The sequence below is a fragment of the Metarhizium album genome (genome assembly GCF_000804445.1).
Source record: "Metarhizium album ARSEF 1941 chromosome Unknown scaffold_1, whole genome shotgun sequence".
NCBI lineage: Eukaryota > Fungi > Ascomycota > Sordariomycetes > Hypocreales > Clavicipitaceae > Metarhizium > Metarhizium album.
In genome coordinates this window covers 2,753,517-2,776,591 of record NW_024467575.1, presented here as the reverse complement: position 1 = coordinate 2,776,591, position 23,075 = coordinate 2,753,517, and the positions used below count along the sequence as shown (strand labels likewise).

Sequence of the window (23,075 nt, the reverse complement as noted above, 5' to 3'; positions counted from 1 at the left end):
TACAACTGGTCCAACGACCCGGACCCATTTAATGGGCAAATTTCTGTGAAAAAAAAAGTTTTCTCCTGTCGTCTAGATTAGCGCCGGACGACTGAGTGTTTTGCGACGCTCACCTTCGAAGCCTGGGTGCTGCTTGAGGGCGTGAATGTCAGACGCGCGAAGCAAACACCAGCTATTAGCCGTTGGCGACAGGTGGAAGCAATAGCGCGGGTAGGGCAGAACTTGGGCTTCGTCATTCATAGCATGATTGAAGCAAGCTTCACCCTGTGGAAAGGGTCGTAAATTGAGTCCTTGGGTACTTGGGTAGATTAATGGCCATGTACGTGACGTGACGTGACGTGAATCGAAGGAAGAGTCGACGTTGACAGCCAATGCCCGGCATGTAGGTACGTGCTGTCATGGTTACCAGGTCCAGGTCCCAGGCGCCGTTTGGCGGGCAAAGCACCGGGCCCACCAGACTCACAGGCTGCCGGTCCCCACCTTTCGACGCTGAAAACTTGCTCGAGTGTGCATGTCCCCAGTCACATTCACGCTTCCTCGCTGAATGGCAACCAGCCAGATGCAACGAACAACTTATCGTAGCTAGCAAAGCAAAAGCTTCAGTTGCTCATCTACCGGATTCCCGTATTCCGCAAAAGATAATTGCTCCTATCCTATACCCTAGCCTGAACCGTACTCCGGCGTGACCGATACCAAAAACCCCGCACGATACCTCATTTCTTGGACTTCTTGGATGCCCGGCCTCCCTTTTTCAACTTGGCAGCGGCGGTTTGAAAGGCTTCTTCTGAGGGCTCATCGTCCTCCACTGCTCGCTTTTTGCCCTTTTCGCTCTTGCTACTATTAGCTCCATACTTTTCCGCCAGGTGTTCGAGGAAATTCGCAGATCTGTTCTGTTGTCGTTTCTGGATCAAGGCTGCCAGGCTATCCTCGGAGCTACCCTTTGATTTCTTGTCCTTTGTGGAAAACAACATGTCGTGAACACCAAGTACCTTGGCATGGCTCTCTGCCTCCGCTGCCTCAGCTTTCGCGGCCTTGATACGGGCTGCGCGCTTCTTTTTACTTTCCTTTGAGTATGAGTCGAAGGCTGGCACGTCCTCATCGTCGATGGCCTTGTCAATAATGCTGCGAAATCTCTCATCATCCTCTGTGACATCACTCAACATGACGCGTTCGTAAATCTGATCCATGTCTCCTTCACATTCTTCGTAGGCAATCAAAACATCATCCCTTTCCTCATCAGAGCCCTTGTATTTCTCGGCAAATTTCCTAATTGCGTCCGCAGATATTGAGTCTCTGTACTGTTCTCGGTAGTAATCGCTCCAACTGAAGCCATCCGCGTCGACGATGGACTCTGAAGTTGAGCCGGTAGTGTCATATCGTCTGCGTCGCGCCGGGTCGGAGAGGATGGCGTAGGCAAAGGCAATCTTCTGAAATTTGGAGTGGGCCGCCTCTTTTTGTTCACTGGCCACCTTGTCTAACAGTTTCCATCAGTATACTAATTAAAATGGCTGGTAACTGTACGTGAAACGCACCAGGGTGGCTCTTGAGCGCTGCCTTTCGGTAGGCACTCTTGATTTTGTCTGCCGTGGCCTCGCGGTCGAGGCCGAGCACCTCGTACGGATCGATGACAGGTGGCTCATTGTCCATACAATCCTCAATATCAGACATTCCGGACGTCCGCCCCAATCCTGTGGCGCGATGCAGAATGGAGCCAGGAAGTTGTGTCAGCGTGGATGAGTCTGGCTGTCACGCGTCAGAACGCGCTTGAGGTTTGGGGCGGACTGCGCTTCTGGAGGGAGGTCCAATGGGTGGGGCTGTCCGGCTGTCAGGCTGTCCGGTGACAGGGCTGTCCAGATGCCGGCACCAAATAACTAATCCACCACCAGATTTGACTGCCCTCGAGTTCTAGACGTCTAGACATTGGGCCATGTGCAAGCCTCAGCCATCGAAGACATCAATAGCTGTGGTCCCCATGACACTGCATCTAATCAACAAATTCTTTTGAGGAAAAAAAAAAGACGTCCCACATCAAGTATGGCTGCAAGGACGGAACAAGATCACGACAAGCTCATGCGACACGCCCTGGCGTTGGCTAAAAGTTCACCGCCAAAGCCGAGCAATTTCCGGGTCGGGGCCCTCTTGGTCAATCTCGATAATGGGCAAGTTGTCGCTGAAGGATACACTCTAGAATGCGAAGGCAACACGCACGCTGAAGAGTGCTGTTTGATCAAACTCGCGGAGCAGCATGCCACCAAGGAAGAGGGTCTGGCCGACATCATCAACACCCCTCACGCATTATACACGACCATAGAGCCATGCTTCAAGCGCCTCAGCGGCAAGTTATCATGTGTAGAGAGGATTCTACAACAACAGTCGTGGATCAGGGAGGTTTATCTTGGAGTCCAGGAGCCGGAAAAGTTTGTTAGCAAGAATCCTGGCCGAGAAATGCTTGAATCATCTGGCATCACAGTGGCGGCGGTGCCGGGATTTGAGAAAGAGATTCTCGAGGTTGCGACGGCAGGTCATGCATCCGGTGCTTAATTTTTCAACAAGTCACATGGGCGGCGGTGGTTTACTCAATGTGGCAACTGGAAGGTATCCTGATACGAACTGGCTTCGTTGGCAGACATGATATGAAAGTCTTATTGTAGCATCCTCTCTCATTTGCTTTGGACACGCTCTCAACAGATGCGGAGAGTATACGGCGACCATTCAACGACGGTGCGTTCAATAGGCTTCTGAAACGCGATTCAACGGGAAACCACAAGGATATCTTATCACGAGGATGACGGATATGACCAGGGCTGTCCCCTCAATAGACGGACATTGGGCTTGCAGCTGTTGTTCGACACCTCCGGCCTATTGTGTTGCTTCCGGTGTCGCAAACCAGAGAATACCTCTGCCTCAAGCAAAGAGCAAAAATTCGGCTGCTTACTCGAGTATCTATGCTCTATGACTGCACCCACAACGTCAAGGCGATGTTGAAACAGCAAAGGAGGGGACGCGATGCAGAGCCCGGTCACGGTATCCATCAGGGAAAAAGGTATGGAGAATTTTTTAAAGCAACCACCGAACAACGACAAACTGTTTTGCCCAGAGGGAGCAGAAGCAGAAGTTATTTCTATTTCAGCTTTGCAGTCGGCTCTCAAACAACCCCACCATTTTGCTTTGCTCCCCATTCCCCGCATTCCCGCTGAAGCGCCGTTGGAGGGTGCAAGGGGTTTCTAACTTAGTTTGCCAAGACTTCAGCACTCCCGTGATCCAAAACCGACTGCATAAACCTATCTCGTGTCGATCCCTTGCAGGTTGGAATGTAACATTTTGCCACATCCTGGGGGCCCTATGATGTCTGCGAGGGGGTGAGGGCCGCTGCAGCTTTGATCATTAGCCCCTCGTTCGAGACAATCTGTATAAGATCCTCGATACAGGAGCTCTCGGCCTGGGCTATTGTTTCTTTCCTTCTATCCATGTCCCGAAAATTAAATTTGTTATGCTTCGCGCTTCAAACATCGACCAAAATGCTTGAACAGCCCGTTGTGTCATTTGAGCACGGCCAAGGATTCAGTCTCACTGGCGCAGATATCCTTATTGACCAAGATGAGTTCGAAGGAGTTCACATTGCAGCCAAGAACCTATCCAAAGACTTCACAAGAGTCACTGGCCGAGGTGGCAATGCAGTTCTGACAACAGCAACGGACCGCGTCGAGTCTAAATCTTGCATCATTGTGGGAACATTGTCAAAGTCAGCCATGATCAAGAAGCTTGAATCCGACGGGAAAATCGACTTCTCCAGCATCGATGGAAAAGGGGAATCTTGGGTCACGCAATGTGTCTCCAATCCAGCTGAGGGTTATGACAACGCCCTGGTAATTGCCGGCAGTGACAAGAGGGGTGCTATTTACGGCATATACTCTCTGTCTGAACAGATCGGAGTCTCGCCGTGAGTCTTCGAAGGGCCAAATGAACTTGTTTAATTTCTAACACCTCGGCAGATGGTGCTGGTGGGCAGATGTTCCTCCAAAAGTTCATGACGACATTTATGCACTTCCCGTGTCAACCCGCAATGGCGAGCCAAGTGTCAAGTATCGAGGTATTTTTATAAATGATGAAGCACCAGGAATGGACTCGTGGGTCCACGAGAAATTCGGCCCCAAGTTTGATTCCAACTTCTATTACTTGGTCTTTGAGCTACTCCTTCGGCTTAAAGCCAACTTTATGTGGCCTGCCATGTGGAGGGGATACCCGTATCCAGGCCGGTCATTCTTCGTGGACGATCCCAAGAACCAGGCTCTTGCCGACACTTACGGGATAGTAATGGGCACTTCTCACCACGAACCAATGCAACGCGCCATGAACGAGTGGTCCACCACAGAACCAGCAAACACTTGGAACTGGGAGACGAATAGGGAAAAGGTCACAGAGTACTTCAGATTTGGTGCGGAGAGAGCACGGCCATTTGAGTCGTATATCACCATGGGCATGCGAGCGGAAGGAGATAACCCTATTAACGGGAGTGACCCTCAAAAGATCCTCACAGATGTCCTTGATGTGCAAAGAGGTATCATAGAGGACAACTACGGGAGCAAGGGTGGTGCGATGCGTAAGTTGGCCTTCATGCCGGAGTAATTTCGTCGCTGATTTCCGCGCAAGAGTTGATGGCACTGTACAATGAGGTGCAAAAGTACTACGACAATGGTTTGAAGATTCCAGAAGACATCACACTTCTTTTCTCTGACGATAACTTCGGCTCCCTCCGCCGACTACCGAATGAGCAAGAGAAGAAGCGCCCCGGTGGCTCCGGAGTAGGTCTTTCTGACGAGAACTCTCTATATAAGTCTCCTAACATTTCAATCGACCAGTACTACTACCACTTCCAATACACGGGATATCCCCGATGCTATCGGTGGATGAACAGTAACAGCCTAGTAAGCTTCTAGAATATCAAGTACGGACATACATGTTGTATTGACATGAGTTTTAGGGGAAAGCATGGCACCAGCTGCAACTAGCGCATGCCCAAGGCGCAAATCGCATCTGGGTCTTCAATGTTGGCGACCTCAAGCCTTGTGAGGTGCCCATGAGCTTTGCATTTGATCTTGCTTGGAATGTCCATTCTATTAGCGCCGACTCGTTTCTCCAATATTACGAAAAATTGGCAACACGAGAATTTGGGCTCGGGCACGCGAAACGAATCGCCAAGGCTTGGTACGACTTTGACCATCTTGTCGCGCTTCGGAAGCAAGATCACATCGACGTGAGCACATTTTCTCTGCTCAAGCATCACGAAGCAGACAGTATTGTGGCACGTTGGAAGACTCTCGTGCAGGATGCGGAGGAAATTGACGCTCGGATTGGCAAGGAGTACAAGTCGGCATTCTTTCAACTTGTTCTCCATCCAATCAAGGCGTCTTATTTATGTACCTTGCTCCGGGTCACGCAGTATCGAAACCAGCTATTTGCCAAGCAGCGTCGAAACTCTACGAATGTGCTATTCCACCGGAGCCTCGACATCCTCGACAAGGACCATGATCTCATGATGGAGTACCATACCATTAACGGCGGCAAGTGGAACCACATCATGAGGCAGCCGCACTATGGATACGGGGATACTGGTGCTCAACCGTCAAGAAATATGATTGATGGTCTTTGCTACGTCCAGACTAGAGAAGACTCCAATCCAAGTGTTGGGCACATGGGCATTGCCGTGGAAGGCACTGAGGGCATCAACCCCGGACATATCAATGAGGACTCGGACCGAACTCACCCATCCCGCAAGTGGCTGGAGCCGGGCGTCACCCTTCCTTTTATCACTCCGTACGGTCCACAGGACCGATATTTTGAAGTATTCCACCGCGGAACAAGGGCATTTTCTTGGGTCGCCAAACCGCAGTACGATTGGATCAAGCTCACCCAATACCAAGGCCATCTCAAACCCGAAGACGATGATATCAAAGTGATTCTCACTATTGACTGGACTCAAGTGCCGGCCGGCTTTGATGAAAAAGTATTCGTGGAAGTCGTTGGTTCTCGAGATGGCTACGAAAAGGTCCATTTGACAGTGCGGCATAGCCGAGTGCCTGTTGACTTCACTGGCTTCGTGGAAACTAGCGGTCACCTGGCCATCGACGCGGGCAATTGGGTTACTTCTCCGTACCAGGCTCTTCCAGCCCTGGGGCGCACCGTCGCGGGATCGGTGACTCTACCAATCGGCAGGGGCCAGAGCAATCCCGACGACATCCCATTCTTGCGCTATCCGATATATGTCCTTTCCGACCGCGAAAACACCAATCTTGAGCTGCTATTCAACATGACTCTGGAAACAGACCCCCAAAGTCGTATGGAGTACGACATCCGCTGGGACGGCGGAGAAATCCAGCGATATCGTCTTACGGACGATGACCCTGGCAACGACCGTGGCCTTCCACGAGGCTGGAACGTGGCCGTCATGGACTGCGTCTGGAGGAAGTCACACAACATCGGGCACGCCACGGTCGGTGCTCACACCATCGAAGTGCGCCTCCGCAAGCCCAACATGATTTTGGAAAAGCTTGTTCTGGACCTTGGAGATTTGCGGTACACATATTTGGGCCCGCCGGAGAGCGAGTACGTCGAGGCTAACAGTCGCACAACCACCTATATCAGACACAACGATCGGCTGAGCTTGGATCTGAGATATTGACCTACTACCCATGCTATATATGTAACATGCTTTTGCTTCAATGAGTCCTTCCTGGAACGTAAACTGTCTGACTTGCTAGAAGACAAAATAAACACGGTATGCTTTATTTTTCGCACGCAACAACGCGTGCGACTGTAGTCACAGCCGCTGAAGTAGTCAAGGTGCAATTGGACTGGTTGCAAAGTCGAATAGGCAGCATTTGATTTCGGTGCAAGGGCGGCCTGATCTGGTTTTCCGCCGTGTGCGAAGAAGGTCGTACCCTGGAAGCTTGCCGCACCGCAGCCGCAGCCGCAGCCGCAGCCGCGACCCGCACCAGAGCGGATCTTGAAATTGGCCAGAGGCTACGGAGTAACTTCAAGCTCCTCCTCCTCCACGCTCCTCCCTGCACACGGCTTGCGACGCCCGTCGTCTGCCTGGTCTCAACAAGCTCAAACCCTCGCAGCACCATCTCGTCATCCCCTTCAAGGTCCTCCGGTCCTCCGGTCTTCCGGTCCTCCCAACCAAAAGCACCACACGAACCGGCGCCCGTTCAACTCACCTCACCCTACAAGTCTAACAATCCCCAACCATGGCAACCCAATACGAAGGCAAAAGCTGCCCTCTTCCCCCCTCTTGTCCTCCAAACGAGAACTAACACAGCCCAGTCGAGCACAACGTCGAGTTCGCCGAGACGCAATCCCGCTCCCGGCGCGTAAACATGGACTCGTTCTTCTCGCTGCTCAACCGCATCAGCGACTCGGGCACCGCCACGCCTCACAACAACCCGCACGCCACGCCCACGCTGCCCGACATGGCCAACATCTTCCGCCTGCTCCAGGACCAGATGCAGACGCTGGCGAGCACCGCACCGACGGCGGAGAACCGCAGCTTCCTCATGGACCTGGTGGACGCGCTGGACCAGGACATCCTCGACCCGCCCGACCAGCTGCGCGGGGTCAGCCAGGAGTTCCTCGACTCGCTGGACCGTGTGAGCCGCAAGAAGCTGCGCAAGGATGACGACTGTGCCATTTGCAAGATCCCGTACCTGGAGGATCCGTACTGTCTCGTCGTCGAGTTGCCGTGCAAGGGGGCCCATCAGTTTGACCTGGAGTGTGTCGGGCCGTGGCTGAGGAGCAAAGGGACGTGTCCCATGTGCAGGGAGGAGGTGGGCAGGCAGAAGCCGGCCGTAGTGCAAGACGACGACGAGGGCGACGACATGGACATGATTTACGCCTAGACAGACGGGGTGGGTTGGGTAATTGGCGCATGGAGCGTGTTGTTACCCAGCTGAAATGCAGTGGCGTTGGGGTCGTTGTTGTCGTCGTCGCAGTATACACAGTATTATAAGCGAAAGGGAGAGGACGAGATACCACACTTGTGAGAGGTGAAGCTTTTCCCCATCTTTCTCACAAGCGAACCGCCATGTATTGGCATTCTATCGGATGACAATGACACAGACACAGACACAGACACACGCTTCTTTTGCCAAGTCGTGTATACCCCTACTTAGCTGCCCGCAATCTCCTTCATCTTGTCCAAAGCCCTCTGCGCCTTCTCCTTGGCCGCGCCGCTTCCAGCGCCGGCACCCAAGACACCAAGTCTCTCGCGCCAAAAGTTCCACCGGTCATTGCTCAACCCCGACGTCTCAATCTTAAGCAAAGATCCTGTCTTCAGGGCCCGCTTCTCCATTGCGTCCAGCTGCTTGGCCTGCCGTCCGTTGGCATACAGCTCCTTGCCGGCGTGAACAATCCACTCATATGCCGTGGCAATCCTCGTATCCTTGGCATTTGGCCGATCCTCGGGCGTTTCCTCCAGGCCAGCGCGCAACTCCCAGATGCCCAGATTCTCCCACGACTGCAGCGAAGCGCCGTATATTCTCGCGGCAAACGAGTTGAGCGAGATCCACTCCTGAACGGTGGCGTCGTCCTTTTCCGAGCCATCAAAGTCGGGAGACACTGCAACCGCACCAACAGTTAGCTGTGACGATGCTCGGGATTCAAAAAGCAAAAGATGGCGCTGCGCACAGTTCCACTCGTCTCTCATGACGGGCCCCAACATGGGCAGTTCACTCCAAACGCGCGTCTTCTGGCCCCACATCTCGACCTCTTCGTCCCGCTTGCCCTTGAGCTTCTGGACAATCGTGACGAGGAGTCCCTGGCGGGGGTCATCGGCGGGTACCTTCTTGGCCACGGCGACGAGGAGCGTCCAGAATGTCCAGAGGAAGCCCTCGGCCGCGGAAACATTAGAAGGGTAGAGCTTGTCGATCTCGCGGGCGGTGGTTTCGGCGGAGGGCTCGGTCGGGGGCAGGTCGTTGATGGCACTGGAGAGTATGGATATGATTTTAGGCTCGTACTCTGAGGAGGAGTCCTTGTTGAGGGGGGTCAGGTCGATGGGGGCCGACATGGTTGGCGACTGTGCGACGAGACGACGAATCTTGGGTGAAGACGGCGGGGCTGAAGCTATTTCCTGGAGGGGAGGGCCAGGAGCTCTGTTGGAGGTTCCTCGTCGTGTTTGAATCGGGGCAGCGGGAGGGAACGGGTTTGAATGGGGCGGGGATGGAGGATGACGGAAGTTGAAGGCGTCGTGTATCGTAGCACGGACGAGCCACGTCGCTTGCTTTGCTGCAGGGTGCCGAGGCCGAGAGGGCATCCAGTCGAACGGAGGACGAGAAACTGGACGAGGACGAGGCACATGCTGGAGCTGCGCAGAGTGTCTGGTGGGTGAGCTGGGCTGCGTCACTGGCTGACGGAGGCCCGCAGCCTGGATGGATGCGGGGACGTGACGTGGGGGTTGAGAGGTGGGGTTGTTTTGCGTGCGGAAAGAGTCACGGGCCGAAGGGAGACGGACGGCGCGCAGTTGGACGGAGCCAATCGTTCAGCATTCAGCAACTTCACGACACCGCAATCTCTGTTCCTCCTTGGCTGCGATGGTGGCTACGGCCTAGTCTTTTATTTTTGCTTGTTTGTTCCAAGCTTTGACTTTCTCCTCGCCCCTCACACTTCCCGCGATTCGTAACGTCAAGCAGACTCCCTTGCCGTTGGGCAGCGTCATAGTCCCCATTCCCTGCCTTGGCCGATTCTGTTGAGACTTTCACGTCGACAAAATCGGATCACACAGTAGATCGAGTTGCGTGGCACTGGTGGCAAAAATTTCGAGAAAATAATCGAGCTTTCAGCGGGTGCAAACGAGTCAAATTGGTCCAAAATGGAAAACTGACACCAAGTCGAGTCGAGTCGAGTCGAGTCGAGTCGAGTCGGGGGGGACGACCAGAGGGAACGATCATGACATGACTGACTGATGGCTGCGGATTATAGTAACGGACGAGCTGGCTCGGAGAACATACGTGATGGCGAATACGTACGCGGCGGTTCCGCGTCTAGATAGGATCCTGGGCATTTGACCTCGAGATGATTGTTTTTTGGGTCTACTCCGTAGAAAAGCTCGGTATTCAGGGATCCCCGGTCGACGTGATGCGCTTCCACCTGCTTCCGGTTGCTGCTGCTCCTGTTGCTGTGAAACTACCCATCGACCCAGGCACTCCGTTCCGTAGTCCGTACGTGTAATGGGTGCGTCCAAGCGATAACTACCCGCCATCGCAGGCCGTGATCCGACGTAAAACGTCCCAAGCCGCTTCCCGCCTCCCGCCTCCCGCTTCCCGCCTCCCGCCATCCGTCTTCCGCCTCCCGCGACCCGCCGTGTCTGGAAGTTGATGCGTGACAATTGCTGGACTGCTTGGGAGATGATCTATAATTTAGACCTGGTCCCCCAGTCCATAACCTTGTCGTGCAGGCTTCCAGAGCTGGCTTGCCTTGTCACTTGTGTGTCTGGCAAGTGACGTCCACTGGTCCTTCCGCACAAACCCTCGACCTCGATTGTGCAACGCCGAGCACGTGCCAGGTCTCGACCGGCTGCGGCGTAACTGCAACAACCTCCGAGTCTCTGACATTCGCGCAGCAAGCATGACGGATATCCACCGCGGCTGGTCGTCGACGCCGTGGGAGCTGCGGGCTCATCTTGCAGTACCCATGTTTCACAAGCCTCGCGTTCCCTACACACGTCTGCCCAACAATCTGCAACACGTCCATGTTTGGATCCCGGCCCAGTATGCACCACGGGAACCGCAATCCAAAGAGCCCTTGCCGTCGTGGCTCCCCCCTCCCGACACCCTCTGGATCATCTACATCCACGGCGGTGCATGGCGAGATCCGCTCGAGACGGCAGACGACCTGGTGCCCACGCTCGAAAGCCTCTCCCCAGCCTTGTTCGCATCCCGCGAGGCGCCGGTCGCATTTGCCTCCATCAGCTACTCTCTGTCTGCCTATCCGCAGCACTCGACGCACCCGAGCTCACCGTCCGACCCCAGCCGCAATGCCACTCACCCCAGGCACCTCCTCGACGTGCTGACTGCCATTTCACATCTCCAGAGAACCGCCGGCTTTGGGAGCAATTACATCCTGGCGGGACACAGCTGTGGTGCTACGTTGGCGTTTCAGGCCGTCGTGAACCCCGCGAGATGGGGCACCGACATGGACAGGGCGACTATCGAGGCGCCGCAAACCGTTCTCGGGCTCAACGGGCTCTATGATATGCCCAAGATGGTGACGGATCCCGGCCATGGCTACAGTCAGTACCGCGAGCTTTACAGACAATTTACGTCGAGCGCCTTTGGCCCTGACGAGCATGTGTGGAGAGCCATCAGCCCCGTCTACATGGAGAATTGGGCAGAGGAGTGGCCAGAGGGGAGACACGTGTTCGTTGTACAGAGCCGTGGCGATACCCTGGTTCCATTCTCGCAGGCAGAGGCGCTGGAAGCAAGCTTGTTGAAGTCCGGTGGTCGTCGGCTGCGTGTCCAGCTGCTTGAAGGGCGAGGTGATCATTACGACATTGTGAAGCAGGGCAAATTCTTTGCAGAGATTCTGACTCGATCGATTGATGTCTCGGGACTTTAGCTGTGTCCTGCATCCATAACCCCCTGAGAGAGAGCAGAACGACGAAGAAAAGAGAAAAGGGAGAAAGGGGGGAATCCCACCCCGTGTATGGAATATCAGCCGCACGCCTCCATGTCTTGATACAATGCTCAAAACCCAAAAGCCGCGCGCGCATCACGCAATAGACATCTTCATCCCGCCGTTGGCGCAAACCACACTCCCTGTCGTCCAACCTGCCTCCTCCGAACACAACATATCAATCGTCCCGGCAATCTCGCCCGTCAGGCCAGGCCTCCTCCCCGCCATACCATTCCGCACCGTCCTATCAAACCGCTCGCCATCATCGCCAAGCAATTTCAATACGTCCTCCTCCCCATTGTACGCCGCCAGCGGCGCCGCATCCACAAACGGCTGGTTGATCTTCCAGAACTTGTCGCCCGCCTGCGCGTACATGTCCCCCCATGCCGGGCCAGGGTTCACCGCATTCACCGTCGCCTTTTCAGCCAGCTCCCTGCTCCAGGTGCGCGTCATTGCCTCGACGGCCGCCTTACTACCCGCGTACACCGACTGGCCCTGGTATCCGATGGATGAGCTGACGCTGGAGACATTGACAATACGTCCGGAGCGATTGGCGGGCAGGTACGGGGCCGCAGCTTGCGTCAGGAGCAAAGGTGCAAGGACGTTGACCGTGTATACGCGATTGAATTCGTCAGCCGTGACGGGGCCCAGCGTCGGATCGTTCAGGTGCTGGTTGGATGCCACGCCTGCGTTGTTGATCAGAATGTCGATTTGGAAGTTTCCCGTCGGGCTGTAGGCGGCGAAGAGCTCCCGCGCGGCCGATACGACCCGCGGTACGGCGGCGGACGGATCGGAGAGGTCAGCCTGGACGGAGGCGCACTGGACATTGTGCGAGGTTGAGAGCGCAGCGACGAGAGCCTCGGCACGCGCCTTGGAGGACTCGGACGTATATGCTACGACAAGATTGGCCCCCTTGGCAGCGAGTCGCCTTGCTACCGCTTCCCCGATACCTAATTTGGCGCACAAAAAAAGAGAAAGAGGTCACTACGCAGTCGAGTTGTTGTGTTGTGGTGGTCGTGGATGGAGGAGTCTAGTGCTAAATCAATGTCATGGGAACAAACCTCGCGAGCCGCCAGTAACGATGGCCAGCTTATTTTCATACGGTCGTGACAGTCGTTCCGCCATGGTGGAAGCCTTCTTGGAGTGAACACGGAGTCGTTCTTGACGCGAGGAGAGCTTTTCAAATCAAATGTCAAATCACGCCTGACAAAAGACATGGATGACTCCCAGCGCCGGCGGATGCATGACATGTCGAGAAATATAAACCGTCGGGTGCTGTCAATCGCGGGCGAGCAACACCCGACTGAATCGGACTGATGGTGGCCGCCCCACGGCGAGCGGGCGGGGTTGTGGTCTGTCTACCTGCCTACTTAAGTAGGTACTTACGTAATTGACGTGTAGCCTGATCGGTGTCGCCCTGTCATTAGTAAGCTCTCGGATTGTCTAGTGTTGCGCAGAGCCGGTCGCTACCCTGCACCCTACCTGCTCTCGGATACTGCTTTTGTGGCTTCCGGTTCTGGCGAGAAGATAAAACAAACTTGCGTGAACATGGTGTCGAGATTTGGGACATATGCCGGGGGCGGGGGAATAAAGACCATCGGTGAGTGTCCTGATGCACGACCGTGTGCAATGCACACTACTGCGTGCCAATGCTTCTCTAGAGTCTTGGGGAGGGCTACAATTTATGTACGGCCGAAGCTAATATAGCCATAAGCTCCGATGGCATTGAGACGCCTGCGAAGATGCGATCAAGGTTTTTTTTCCGAATATCTGTCGGCTCCGCCTGGACATGAGGAACTAGACACGCTCGAGAACGACACAGTCGCCATGTCTCATTATGGCAATGCTCTCTGCTTACCGCCAGCCATCTCGAAGAGGCCCTCCATATCGCCGCGAGACTGTGCAATGGATGCTCCAACCGAGAATGCCACGCGACGTGGTGCTCCTCGGGCAGATGTCGTTGCCATGGCCAAGGAAATTCCTAGCCCGCATGTAAAAGAGACTCAGCAAGGCGTGGAATTTATATCTAGTATGCGTTCACCTGAGCTCAAGAGGCGGCCAGGCGGTTGCCCAGACATTCAACAAATACTAACTTTGTGTCGTCAAGTCGGGACTCTAAAAACGCCCTTCTAGTCAAACGAGCTTCGTTGAGTTCGTCCATGTTTCAAACGCTAGTGATGGCGTGTTCAGGACCGCGATCGAAGCTTACTTTGATGCTTGTGAGCACATAATGAGTGGCCGGCATCATCAGGGCATGCCGGAATTTGCAGAAGCTCGTGACCGTCACAATTAAAAGGCGCTCGCGTGACCTCGACCACGTGAGCAATTCAGCCGCCCGTGAGCAGCCCTCAGCGTCTTTTGTCATCCAGCCAGTATTGTCCACGACAAGGCCAGTGCTTGCCAACAACCCCCGCGCGGTCCGCGTGTCGAAAGCACCGCCGTCTTTTGTTAACCGTCTGGGCATGTTGAACAGCGTCCGGACCTGCGGCTGATGCGTGAGCCATGTTTCCTGACGGCTTGCGGATGGCACCAAGTCATCCGGTGATGGAGCATCGCAGGGTTCGAACTGTTTGAAGCCGGGTCCGGGTTTCCCTAAAAAGGCTGTTTCCGGCCTTGATCCTCCCATGTGTGAGCACCGAGTCACGCCAGGAAGAAGTCTGCGAGGCTCAGTGCGGCCCTGTTGCCTTTATGATGACGACACGCGACTGATTATATGTAGTGCGGCTCAGCCGTCTGCGCTGGGTGCGGCGCCACCGAGAAAAGCCCAACCGTCTTGGATGTCAATGTCAGGAATCGGGATCCTTCCGGCTTCGCCCACGCTTACTGGTGGTGTCGTGGGCATCGCTGCATGCGGCTGCATGGATGGCCAACGATGTACTCGGTGCTGGCTCTAATGAGAGGGTGACTGGGATGGTCAATGGCCGTGTTTGCTTCAGGAAGATGACACCATGGGCGGAATGGACCTATGATGAAATCCCGTCATTATTGAGTGGCATTTGGTGCGCTCGAGTCCAGGCGGCGACCCGGCATCAATGGCCGAGTACCAACAATTTGCCTGCTGATCGGTCAGTCCGAGGGTAGGTCGATTCAAGAATGCCTGACAACACCAACAGATATATTACGTGGCACATTGACCTGCTTGCCTACGCACTGCAGGATCAGGATCGCTAGGCAGGGAACTGGCCCAGGCAGCCTTGGCCAGAAAAAGGCTCATCGTGTCGGGGCAACATGCTCTCCTTGATGTGTAAGGATGAGGATACGTCGGTATGCTGCGTCTCAGGACGGCGTCTCAGGAATCAAGAGCGATGCCGCCACAGTCATGCTCTGTGTCATGAAGAAAGAGGCTGCTTGAATGCTGGCATATTCTGGCATTTGGATTCTCCTGCTGCCGTGTCGTACTCATGGCAGTAGAGGGGTTGCTCCTCGCGCGGTTTTGCAAAGGACAAGTATACTTGTATTGGTGGCTATACTCTGGGTTACATGCGTGTCCATCTCTCCATCTCCCGACACCTTCTCCGTTAAAATGTCTTTTGATAGTACATATGAGCTAGAAACTACTGAAGAGATCCTCATCCTTGCCCAGCCAGCTCTGGATCGGGCGAACAGGAGCTGCTATCCATCTCGGTTGATGCACAGTCAAGAAGCAGTATGGCGTCCATAGTGCAAATCTCGTTTCAAGGAACATCACACGGCTTTCATCTCATCCCCTCACGCCATACAAGAGCATGTAAAAGGGTCACAATAGAGAGAGTACAGAGTGATAAAACATCTCTTTCATTACTAGTAAGCGGAGCAGAAAGCAGTAAAATTGAGCCGTCTAAGGGCTACCGGTGCCAAGAAACGGCAGTGACGTTACATGTCTCATATGACCGATGGCTCCTCCCGCGTAGCGCAGTCTGGCGATGACGCCTGAGGCCCGTTCAAGGGAATCGCGGCGAGCTGTTCATGCTCTGTAGCGCCTAACAATGGAAGACTGCTTCGTGACGACGAGGACAGGCGAGCTGGTTCCTCTCCTTGCACCACCACTTGAAGTGATTTGCAAATAGTGGCGTATGCTAGTCTCGACCAACACGTGGGCCAGCAAGGATTTGGGGCCAAATTGGCACGCTGTCTGGGTTAAGTATTATCATTCCTTAATTATGCATTGCCTTCCTGGCTAGCACACAGTTGCCGGGCTTGTATCGTTGAATTTTGGCATCTCATGCTCACGATCCGGTTCGTGGTGATGGCTCATTCACTCCCCCTGGTGCATAGTGATGTCCAAAAATGGACCAACTGCTGCGAAGTGGATGGATGACTAGGCATCGTCGTCATCCATGGCTTCTCGTTATAGGCATCCATGTGCGTATAAACAATTGAGATGCGATCGACCTGCCTAAGCCTGAATCTGCCTCAGCCCATGCGGCCATGTTTGAGCTTCGTATTGACACTGACGTCAATGGTATCGGCCGTTGCATGTCGGCTGACTGATGCTGCAGCAATTCGGAGGCGGGATGACGGCACACGCCATGCCCCGACAGCTTGGGCACGATATGCTTGCCCGACACGGAAATGAGGAGACGACTGATTCCTTCGGCGGCGGATAGCAATATTGACTCCGGGGACGGCGCGGCGCGGAAATTGCCGCACAGGGCAATTGAAACGAGACCAGACGACACGATGGCGTCAAGTGCTTGATCCGACAACGACCGTACGGGAAACTGAGATGAGCTCTCTCCCTGCCTCTCTCTCTCTCTCTCTCTCATTACAGCTAATAGTAGTAGGCAGGGTCACGACTTGGTTCCTGCCCTGTTATGAGGCGAACCGTGCAGATCGTTCCTTCCAATATTGCGTCTCCTCGCTGTTTCCTCCGGGCCAGTTATTTCAACATCCCGTCTAGACCAGGGAACTCCGCTTTTGCGCTCTTCCTCCATAAAATCCGGTATTTCTCGTGCTCAAATTCAAGCATCTTCGAGCTCAGCGATCTCAGCACCCGCTCAAGCCCGAGCCCGAGCCCGAGCCCGCGCCTTTCATCGGCAACGCCGAACCAGGCCTCTGGAGAAGATTAGACCCTCTGGCTGGCCAGCGGGCATTCGGTCCGCTCTTTGGGACAATTTGGGATTCCTTTCTCCACCAATGTCATCTAGCCTTGTGATGGATGGTATCGAATCCGCCACTGCCGCTAGTAAATACTCCGTAGAAGACCCTTGGCAATTTAACGGCGTGGTGTGTATCTTGGTACGACTGAGTTCCTTTGCTAAAGCGTTTGTTTGACAGCAGAGGAAATCATCAAGACACAATGGCCCGTGGCGTAATTATCCCGGCGATGTGGCGACAACCCGGTATTCTGATGGGCTGAAAAATACCTGGGCCTGTTCCCATACCAAGCCTGGGACTTGGAGGATCGGATCAATGCTAAATCACCCACACTCAAAAAGCCAGGGAAAAAATGTCCCAAAAAAAGGATTGAACGATATCGTGCTAGTATTATTATGCCCAAACGACACCAGGATAAGAGTCTTCCCCCGTCGCTTTTAGGTAAAGGGGAGGGGGAGAACAAGCTGATCTTGTGGGTATTCACGTCGAGCCTCCACCAACTGGACAATATCTTCGAAACTCAAATCTCTAATTAATTAGTATCATCTCGCGCTAGGCAATCGGGAAGGCAGTACGGAGTCGAGGAGTAATATCTGATGGGCTCAACGAGGCGTCCGCCCATTTGTCGGGTCAGAACCTGGTGCGTGCCAACATCCCAAGATCATGCGGAAGGAGGTCTTGGTTCTCTCCAGGAAGTTGAAGCTTACTTATTACCCAGGTACTGCGATGCCGTCTTCTCACGCACGGGTCAGGGGCACGGGGTAGACATGTACCAACCAAGCTAGAGTCTGTACGGAGAGCAACAAGCTAAAACAGTACCAGAGTATCCGCAGAGGTGACGGAAGGTGTGCCGAGATGAGGCTACAGAGTATGGTCAGCGAGCATGGGAGAGGCAAACCTATGAGGTGGCGCCATTGACCAAACATACGTAATACGGAGGCGCAACGACATGACCGCACCACGATACGGGGTAATGTTGCCGACAGTACGGAGTACTCGATTCTTCAGAAGGGCTCAGCGCCAAGGCATTGGGCCTTGTGCAATGACTTCCACGCGGCCAGCGCCCGTTCCTCACGTGGAGGGACCCCTGCTCTAGTTGGTAGTGGGGTGGATTCGGTCGTGATGCTTGGGAGGTTTGTCAGTCAATCCCGAAGTTTGTGTTGTACTGAGCAGGGACGGAGCACACCGTGAACAAATTCGCATCAGCACGCGTGCCGCCAGGAATCACCAATCGACACCATCAAACCAAATTGTCAGTTTGCTTCTTGTTTGGATCACGGGTACGACGATAAACTGAGACTCTGAACACCGCGACACCGCGACACCGCCTGAGTGTGTAGGGAGGGGGTGGGGAGTTGGGGAGACAATTCAACCAGGACGGTCAGATTCGATATGCATGTTGGCACTGTTTTTGCAAGTACGAACTATTGCGTATGCATCATGAAGCGCAAATTGTGGACCAGTCGTCAACGGTCCATGACGGTGTGAATACCTAGGTACTCCGTGCTCCGTAGTAGACGGGTTATCAACCTTGTTTCATCAATGTCCGGCCAGCGCCCGTAGGGCAGCCAACCGGGGCGGGCGAGGGACTGGGCGGTGTATCACATCGTGTCTGTGCCTGCGCCTGTCTGTGCCTCGTCTGCGTGTGCATCTATCTGAATCAGCTGGACCGCCCAGCCGTCGCCTTTTCCTTCAAGGTTCGCTGTCTGCCATGTTGGCGCCCCCCACCGTCGACTTTTTCTCGAAGCCTGTCGGATCCGTTGCTCCATATTTGCGCCAATGCACCAATGCGCCAATGCGGCCCATGCACCAATGCATCCTTGCATGTATACCTAGGTACTTGGGTACTGCATGGAGAATTGGTCTGGTTCACCAGGGAGCGTCCGTACGTGCTCCGGACCGACGGATAGACACCCACGTGGGGGTTTGAGACTCGAGAGAACCGACTCGGTACCCACTGAAGTAGATAGGTACTTGGAGGTACCCCGTTCTCCGTACTTTATCAGGCACTTTAGGTTTTGGCTGATGGGCGGCGACGCGGCATTGCATTGGAGTGAAACCATGGGTTTCTAAGTAGTAGTCTGCACACCTGCGCATCTGCTGCACACCACCCTCGTCCTCGTCGTCTTGGTTTACACTCGGGCAAGCAAGATGCAGAACCCTCGCCTCTCGCCTCTCGTCTCTCGCCATCGCCATCGCCATCCGTCCCCGTGCCTTGTCCTCGTGGCCCTCTGCCAGGTCCAGGTCCCCCTATCTTGCCGCACATCGATTGAAGTCACCTAGCCACCTACTTACTTAAGTACCTACTGACTTGGTACTTGGGTGCGTACTACTCCGTACTAGATGCTTGTACTTGCTACGCGGGGCGGGCTATGCTACTGTTGTAGAAGCGAATGAGCCTTTGTGCGGAGGAACTTCCAGACTTGGTAGCTCTTTGAAAAGAAAAAAGGTACCCACCTAAGTACTGAGTACTTGGGTACATAGGTACGGAGTACTCCGTACTCGGGTAGACATGCTGATGCCGGGCCGCCGCGCCAGAAAGCACCCAGCTCGTGAGCCACGGGCGCCAGCAGCAGCCAAAGCCCAGCGTCTCATCAAAAAAAGTCGGCAGCAACCGATAGATAACATTGCACCGGGGCCTGCGCCTGGCCGACTTTGCCTTGCTGCCTTGTTCGTCTGCCAACATTGCCATAGCAGAAGCCCTGTTTATTTAGTCATTATTGTTATCACTGTTGTATTTTTTTTTTCGCGGTTTTTTAAGTTGCCAGCCAGCACTGCTCCCTCGGTTCCTTCCCCGTTGCGCCTCCAGATGTCCCACATGCTTCAATTAGCCACACACATCCTTTAGCAGTAGCTTTAGCCCTGAAACCTGAACTGAAGCCTGTAGCTTCTTTCCTTCTTGTTGCTTCCTGCATTGCGGTTCAACTTCAACACCTACCTGCCTTGACCACCTGCCGACCCTCTCTTCTCTCGACCTCGACACGACACGACACGACTGCACAGCCGGCGCATCCCTGGGCTTCAGCCTTGATTCGTTGCTCCGCAATTGACCTGTGATCGGCCGTCCCCCCCGGGGTCATCAGAATCCAGCGACGTCTATCTAGTGACTTTACTAGCCAGCTTGTTATTCCATGTACCTTTGAGTGAGCCCGCCGCTTTTCGCCTGCAGCATCAGCTCCAAAGTCTCAGCACCCGCGGGCCGAATCGTTCTCAAATCGCGTCCGCCGACAACCATTATTTGCACTTCGCCTCTTGAAGTTTGGACTTGCACGGCGCCGGACGACTGGATAGCATCAATCTTTCCTTCGTACACCGTTCCTGCCAGACGTTCCGCGGCCCGAAAGGCTTTCGATACCCAGTATGCTTCTTGGCTTGCGACTAAGATAACCTCCTCTCTCTCTTTTTTTTTTGTCCCTTGCCCGCTGTTTTCAGCATGGGCAACGGCCAAGGAAAGCCCGTCGATCTCAGTGGCGAAGGTGAGTTGTCGCCCGCCAAGGCCTTTGCGTCTTCATCTTGAGCTTCGTCACTATCGTCACCATCTCTACTGTCCATTGCTCTTCATCCAGCCCCGGCCAATCTCGACTGTTCTTCGCCTGTGCTCTCGTGCTCGCCACTGGCCGACCACTCTGCGCATATGACGTTGCCTCCACACCCGACAAACCACGACGAGTCTTGTTTGACATGCCAAGCTGACCACCGGCTTGTAGTAAATCTTAATCACTTTCGCCTGTTGCGGGTCGTCGGCCGAGGCGCTTTTGGCAAGGTGCGCATTGTCGAGCGCAAGGACACGAATTTGTCCTTTGCCTTGAAGTACATTCGGAAGGATGAAGGTGCGCAAAATATCAATTTTTGGGACTCTCCCGTATACTCCATGACTCGGTCCATCTCGAGACATTCTGCCGCTGCATTCGAACTGGTTTCGAGTGTATCGATTCATGGTGTCTCCTGAGCTGACTTGGCCTCGATTCAGTTGTTAAATCCGAAAGCGTGCGCAATATCATTCGCGAGCGACGAATGCTGGAATACGTCAATCACCCCTTTATTTGTAACCTGAGATACAGCTTCCAGGACATCGAATACATGTAAGCCCGTGTTGAGACTAGGACTCACCAATTGCGCCCACGGACGCTGATTTGTCTCAAACACTAGGTATCTCGTCGTGGATTTGATGAGTGGCGGTGACCTGCGATTTCATATTTCTAGAAAAACCTTCACCGAGGAGGCTGTTCGATTCTGGATTGCCGAACTCGGATGTGCCCTGCGTTACATTCACGAGCAAAACATCATCCACAGAGACGTCAAGCCTGACAATGTTCTACTCGATTCAGACGGTCATGTCCACTTGACAGATTTCGTATGTAGCATTGCGTCTGCCTTGGCGCTCGGGTATCATTACTGACTGCTGCGCAGAATGTGGCATCAGACATCGTTCCAGGAAGGGTGCTTACTAGCAAGTCAGGCACATTGGCGTATCTAGCACCAGAAGTCTACTCAGGCAAAGGCTACACTGTGTGCGCCGACTGGTGGTCTCTGGGAGTTTTGTTCTATGAATGCATCTACAACAAGGTATGTGGGAGCAACCACAGCACAGACAGTCATTCTTCTTTCCCCCTGCCGCCCTTGCCGTTTCCGAGACAATGTGTCGATAGACACGGGCAGGGCGCATGCCGTGCTCTGTAGTCTGCTGTTTGGTGTCAGAATCTAACCCAGCCTATAGCGGCCCTTTGATGGCAGCAGCGAATCCATACTCAGTCAACAAATTCAGAACTCGACTCCCAGATATCCCGTCACACAGCCGCCCGTCTCGCTGACGTGCCTCTACTCTATCCGAGCTGCTCTGGATCCAAACCCACGAACTCGCATGGGCTCAACTTGGGAGAGTTTTATTTGCAATGACTTTTTCAGGGATATTGATTTTAATCTCCTGGAACAAAAGAGGATAGAGCCTATTTTCATACCCTCCTCTGAGAAAACCAATTTCGATGCTACATACGATCTGGAGGAATTACTCCTCGAAGAGGCACCACTTGAGGCCCGAGCTAGACGCCAAAAGCCTCGAGCGAGATTAAAGGAAGACGCAACAGACCAGGAGATTAGAGAGGATGAGTTATACCGCATGATTGAAAAAGATTTCAGACCCTTTGATTATACTGTGGCGGCGTACAAGAAGTATGTGCAAATCGCCCAGGCGCTCTCTCACAACCCCCCGTTTCCTTTGAGCCAAGTTGTTAAAATCCATTCGCAGAATCACGGAGGCATCTCGTAACCTGAATGATGATCCACGGCAAAACGTGCTGCTAAACAACGGCCCGCAAGCCCTGACGACAGACGAAGCCACACCTATTCCTGCTGGTGGATCGGTTCAACAAGCCTTGCTTCCTATACCCCCAGAGAGGAGGCCCAGTCCTGGTCACCGACAAGGCCGACCTCTGAGTCCAGCGCCGCCGCCTACCCTGTACCACCACAGCGAGTACGTCTCACGACCACCGCCGCCGAGAAGTAAACGAGTAGCAAGCTCTACTGGAGGCGTCTCAGTGACGCTGGATGGTGGGGGAAGTTGGTCTGAACTTGCCCGCCAGGATGCCACGCTCCCGACTGACGCCAACACGCCAGCCGATCACAAGGCTGAAAGTTCAAGTGGCGTGTTTGGTTTCCTTAAAAGCAAAAAGGGCAGAAACAACAGTCCCAGACCCAAGGAAAGAGGAGTCCTTGGCAAGGAAGGCGCACGAGTCGTTATCAGCTAGCTGTCGACTGAACTTCGGGCGTGGGCACTCTAATACCTACCAGCTAGGCCATTGTTTTGGCCCCGGATAAAGCCGAAATTACGGAGGGTGTAGCAGTAGACTGCAGCGAGCCGCGGCGATTTTTGATTCATGGAAAATGAGGCAACTAGCGCGGTCAACTCGTGGAGAGGCCCTGGAGTTTCTTTATTTTTGAACAACCGCGGGTAACGGTTTGTACGGAGTGCATATGCCAGCGTAGGGGAGACGGCCTAATACGCAGACACATGGGTCCTGTTGCACCTATCATGGCGAGTCTCTTTATTTTTTGTCTTCTTTTTTCTTGTCTTGAGCTTCACCATCTCTTGGTGTTTTTCTGCTTTGGTCACCTTGGGTGGAGCGTCCAACACAGTAAATTACAGATGCATATGCCAACATGTACAGAGAAAGTATGGCCGTCAGTTGGCTAGTTTGTGCGGAGGGGGACACGTTTAGAGCGATGGTTAGATAGTTAGTCCCTCGGGGAGAGGGGAAAAGAAAAGTCATCGACATGACCAACGTCGTCCGATGAATCCAAGGACGAGCGCCGTTTCGACTAGTGACTCCTCTTACCTT

At 54.0% G+C, this 23,075-nt stretch overlaps 8 protein-coding genes across 8 annotated transcripts; 5 read left to right on the top strand and 3 right to left on the bottom strand.

The window, feature by feature from the left end:
• Positions 1-713: 713 nt before the first annotated feature.
• Positions 714-1,668, bottom strand: MAM_00794 (DnaJ domain-containing protein; the record flags this gene model as incomplete). Its single annotated transcript, XM_040819593.1, has 2 exons — positions 714-1,474; positions 1,533-1,668. The coding sequence occupies 2 exons, from the start codon at positions 1,666-1,668 to the stop codon at positions 714-716; spliced, it is 897 nt and encodes a 298-aa protein (XP_040682858.1).
• Positions 1,669-2,034: 366 nt separating this feature from the next.
• On the top strand, positions 2,035-2,541 carry MAM_00793 (cytidine and deoxycytidylate deaminase; the record flags this gene model as incomplete). Its single annotated transcript, XM_040819592.1, has 1 exon — positions 2,035-2,541. The coding sequence occupies one exon, from the start codon at positions 2,035-2,037 to the stop codon at positions 2,539-2,541; it is 507 nt and encodes a 168-aa protein (XP_040682857.1).
• Positions 2,542-3,518: 977 nt separating this feature from the next.
• On the top strand, positions 3,519-6,679 carry MAM_00792 (uncharacterized protein; the record flags this gene model as incomplete). The annotated part of the gene is made up of 4 exons (XM_040819591.1): positions 3,519-3,940; positions 3,993-4,600; positions 4,651-4,925; positions 4,982-6,679. The coding sequence occupies 4 exons, from the start codon at positions 3,519-3,521 to the stop codon at positions 6,677-6,679; spliced, it is 3,003 nt and encodes a 1,000-aa protein (XP_040682856.1).
• A 697-nt stretch (positions 6,680-7,376) lies between these two features.
• Positions 7,377-7,895, top strand: MAM_00791 (Zinc finger, RING/FYVE/PHD-type; the record flags this gene model as incomplete). Its single annotated transcript, XM_040819590.1, has 1 exon — positions 7,377-7,895. One exon carries the CDS (start codon positions 7,377-7,379, stop codon positions 7,893-7,895), a length of 519 nt encoding a protein of 172 aa, XP_040682855.1.
• Positions 7,896-8,164: 269 nt separating this feature from the next.
• On the bottom strand, positions 8,165-9,061 carry MAM_00790 (uncharacterized protein; the record flags this gene model as incomplete). The annotated part of the gene is made up of 2 exons (XM_040819589.1): positions 8,165-8,613; positions 8,683-9,061. 2 exons carry the CDS (start codon positions 9,059-9,061, stop codon positions 8,165-8,167), a joined length of 828 nt encoding a protein of 275 aa, XP_040682854.1.
• A 1,556-nt stretch (positions 9,062-10,617) lies between these two features.
• MAM_00789 (uncharacterized protein) lies at positions 10,618-11,607 on the top strand (the record flags this gene model as incomplete). The annotated part of the gene is made up of 1 exon (XM_040819588.1): positions 10,618-11,607. The coding sequence occupies one exon, from the start codon at positions 10,618-10,620 to the stop codon at positions 11,605-11,607; it is 990 nt and encodes a 329-aa protein (XP_040682853.1).
• A 153-nt stretch (positions 11,608-11,760) lies between these two features.
• On the bottom strand, positions 11,761-12,789 carry MAM_00788 (NAD(P)-binding domain protein; the record flags this gene model as incomplete). The annotated part of the gene is made up of 2 exons (XM_040819587.1): positions 11,761-12,614; positions 12,726-12,789. The coding sequence occupies 2 exons, from the start codon at positions 12,787-12,789 to the stop codon at positions 11,761-11,763; spliced, it is 918 nt and encodes a 305-aa protein (XP_040682852.1).
• Positions 12,790-20,173: 7,384 nt separating this feature from the next.
• Positions 20,174-22,484, top strand: MAM_00787 (Protein kinase-like domain protein; the record flags this gene model as incomplete). The annotated part of the gene is made up of 7 exons (XM_040819586.1): positions 20,174-20,216; positions 20,448-20,570; positions 20,711-20,822; positions 20,890-21,094; positions 21,151-21,306; positions 21,458-21,909; positions 21,986-22,484. The coding sequence occupies 7 exons, from the start codon at positions 20,174-20,176 to the stop codon at positions 22,482-22,484; spliced, it is 1,590 nt and encodes a 529-aa protein (XP_040682851.1).
• Between the last annotated feature and the right edge of the window lie 591 nt (positions 22,485-23,075).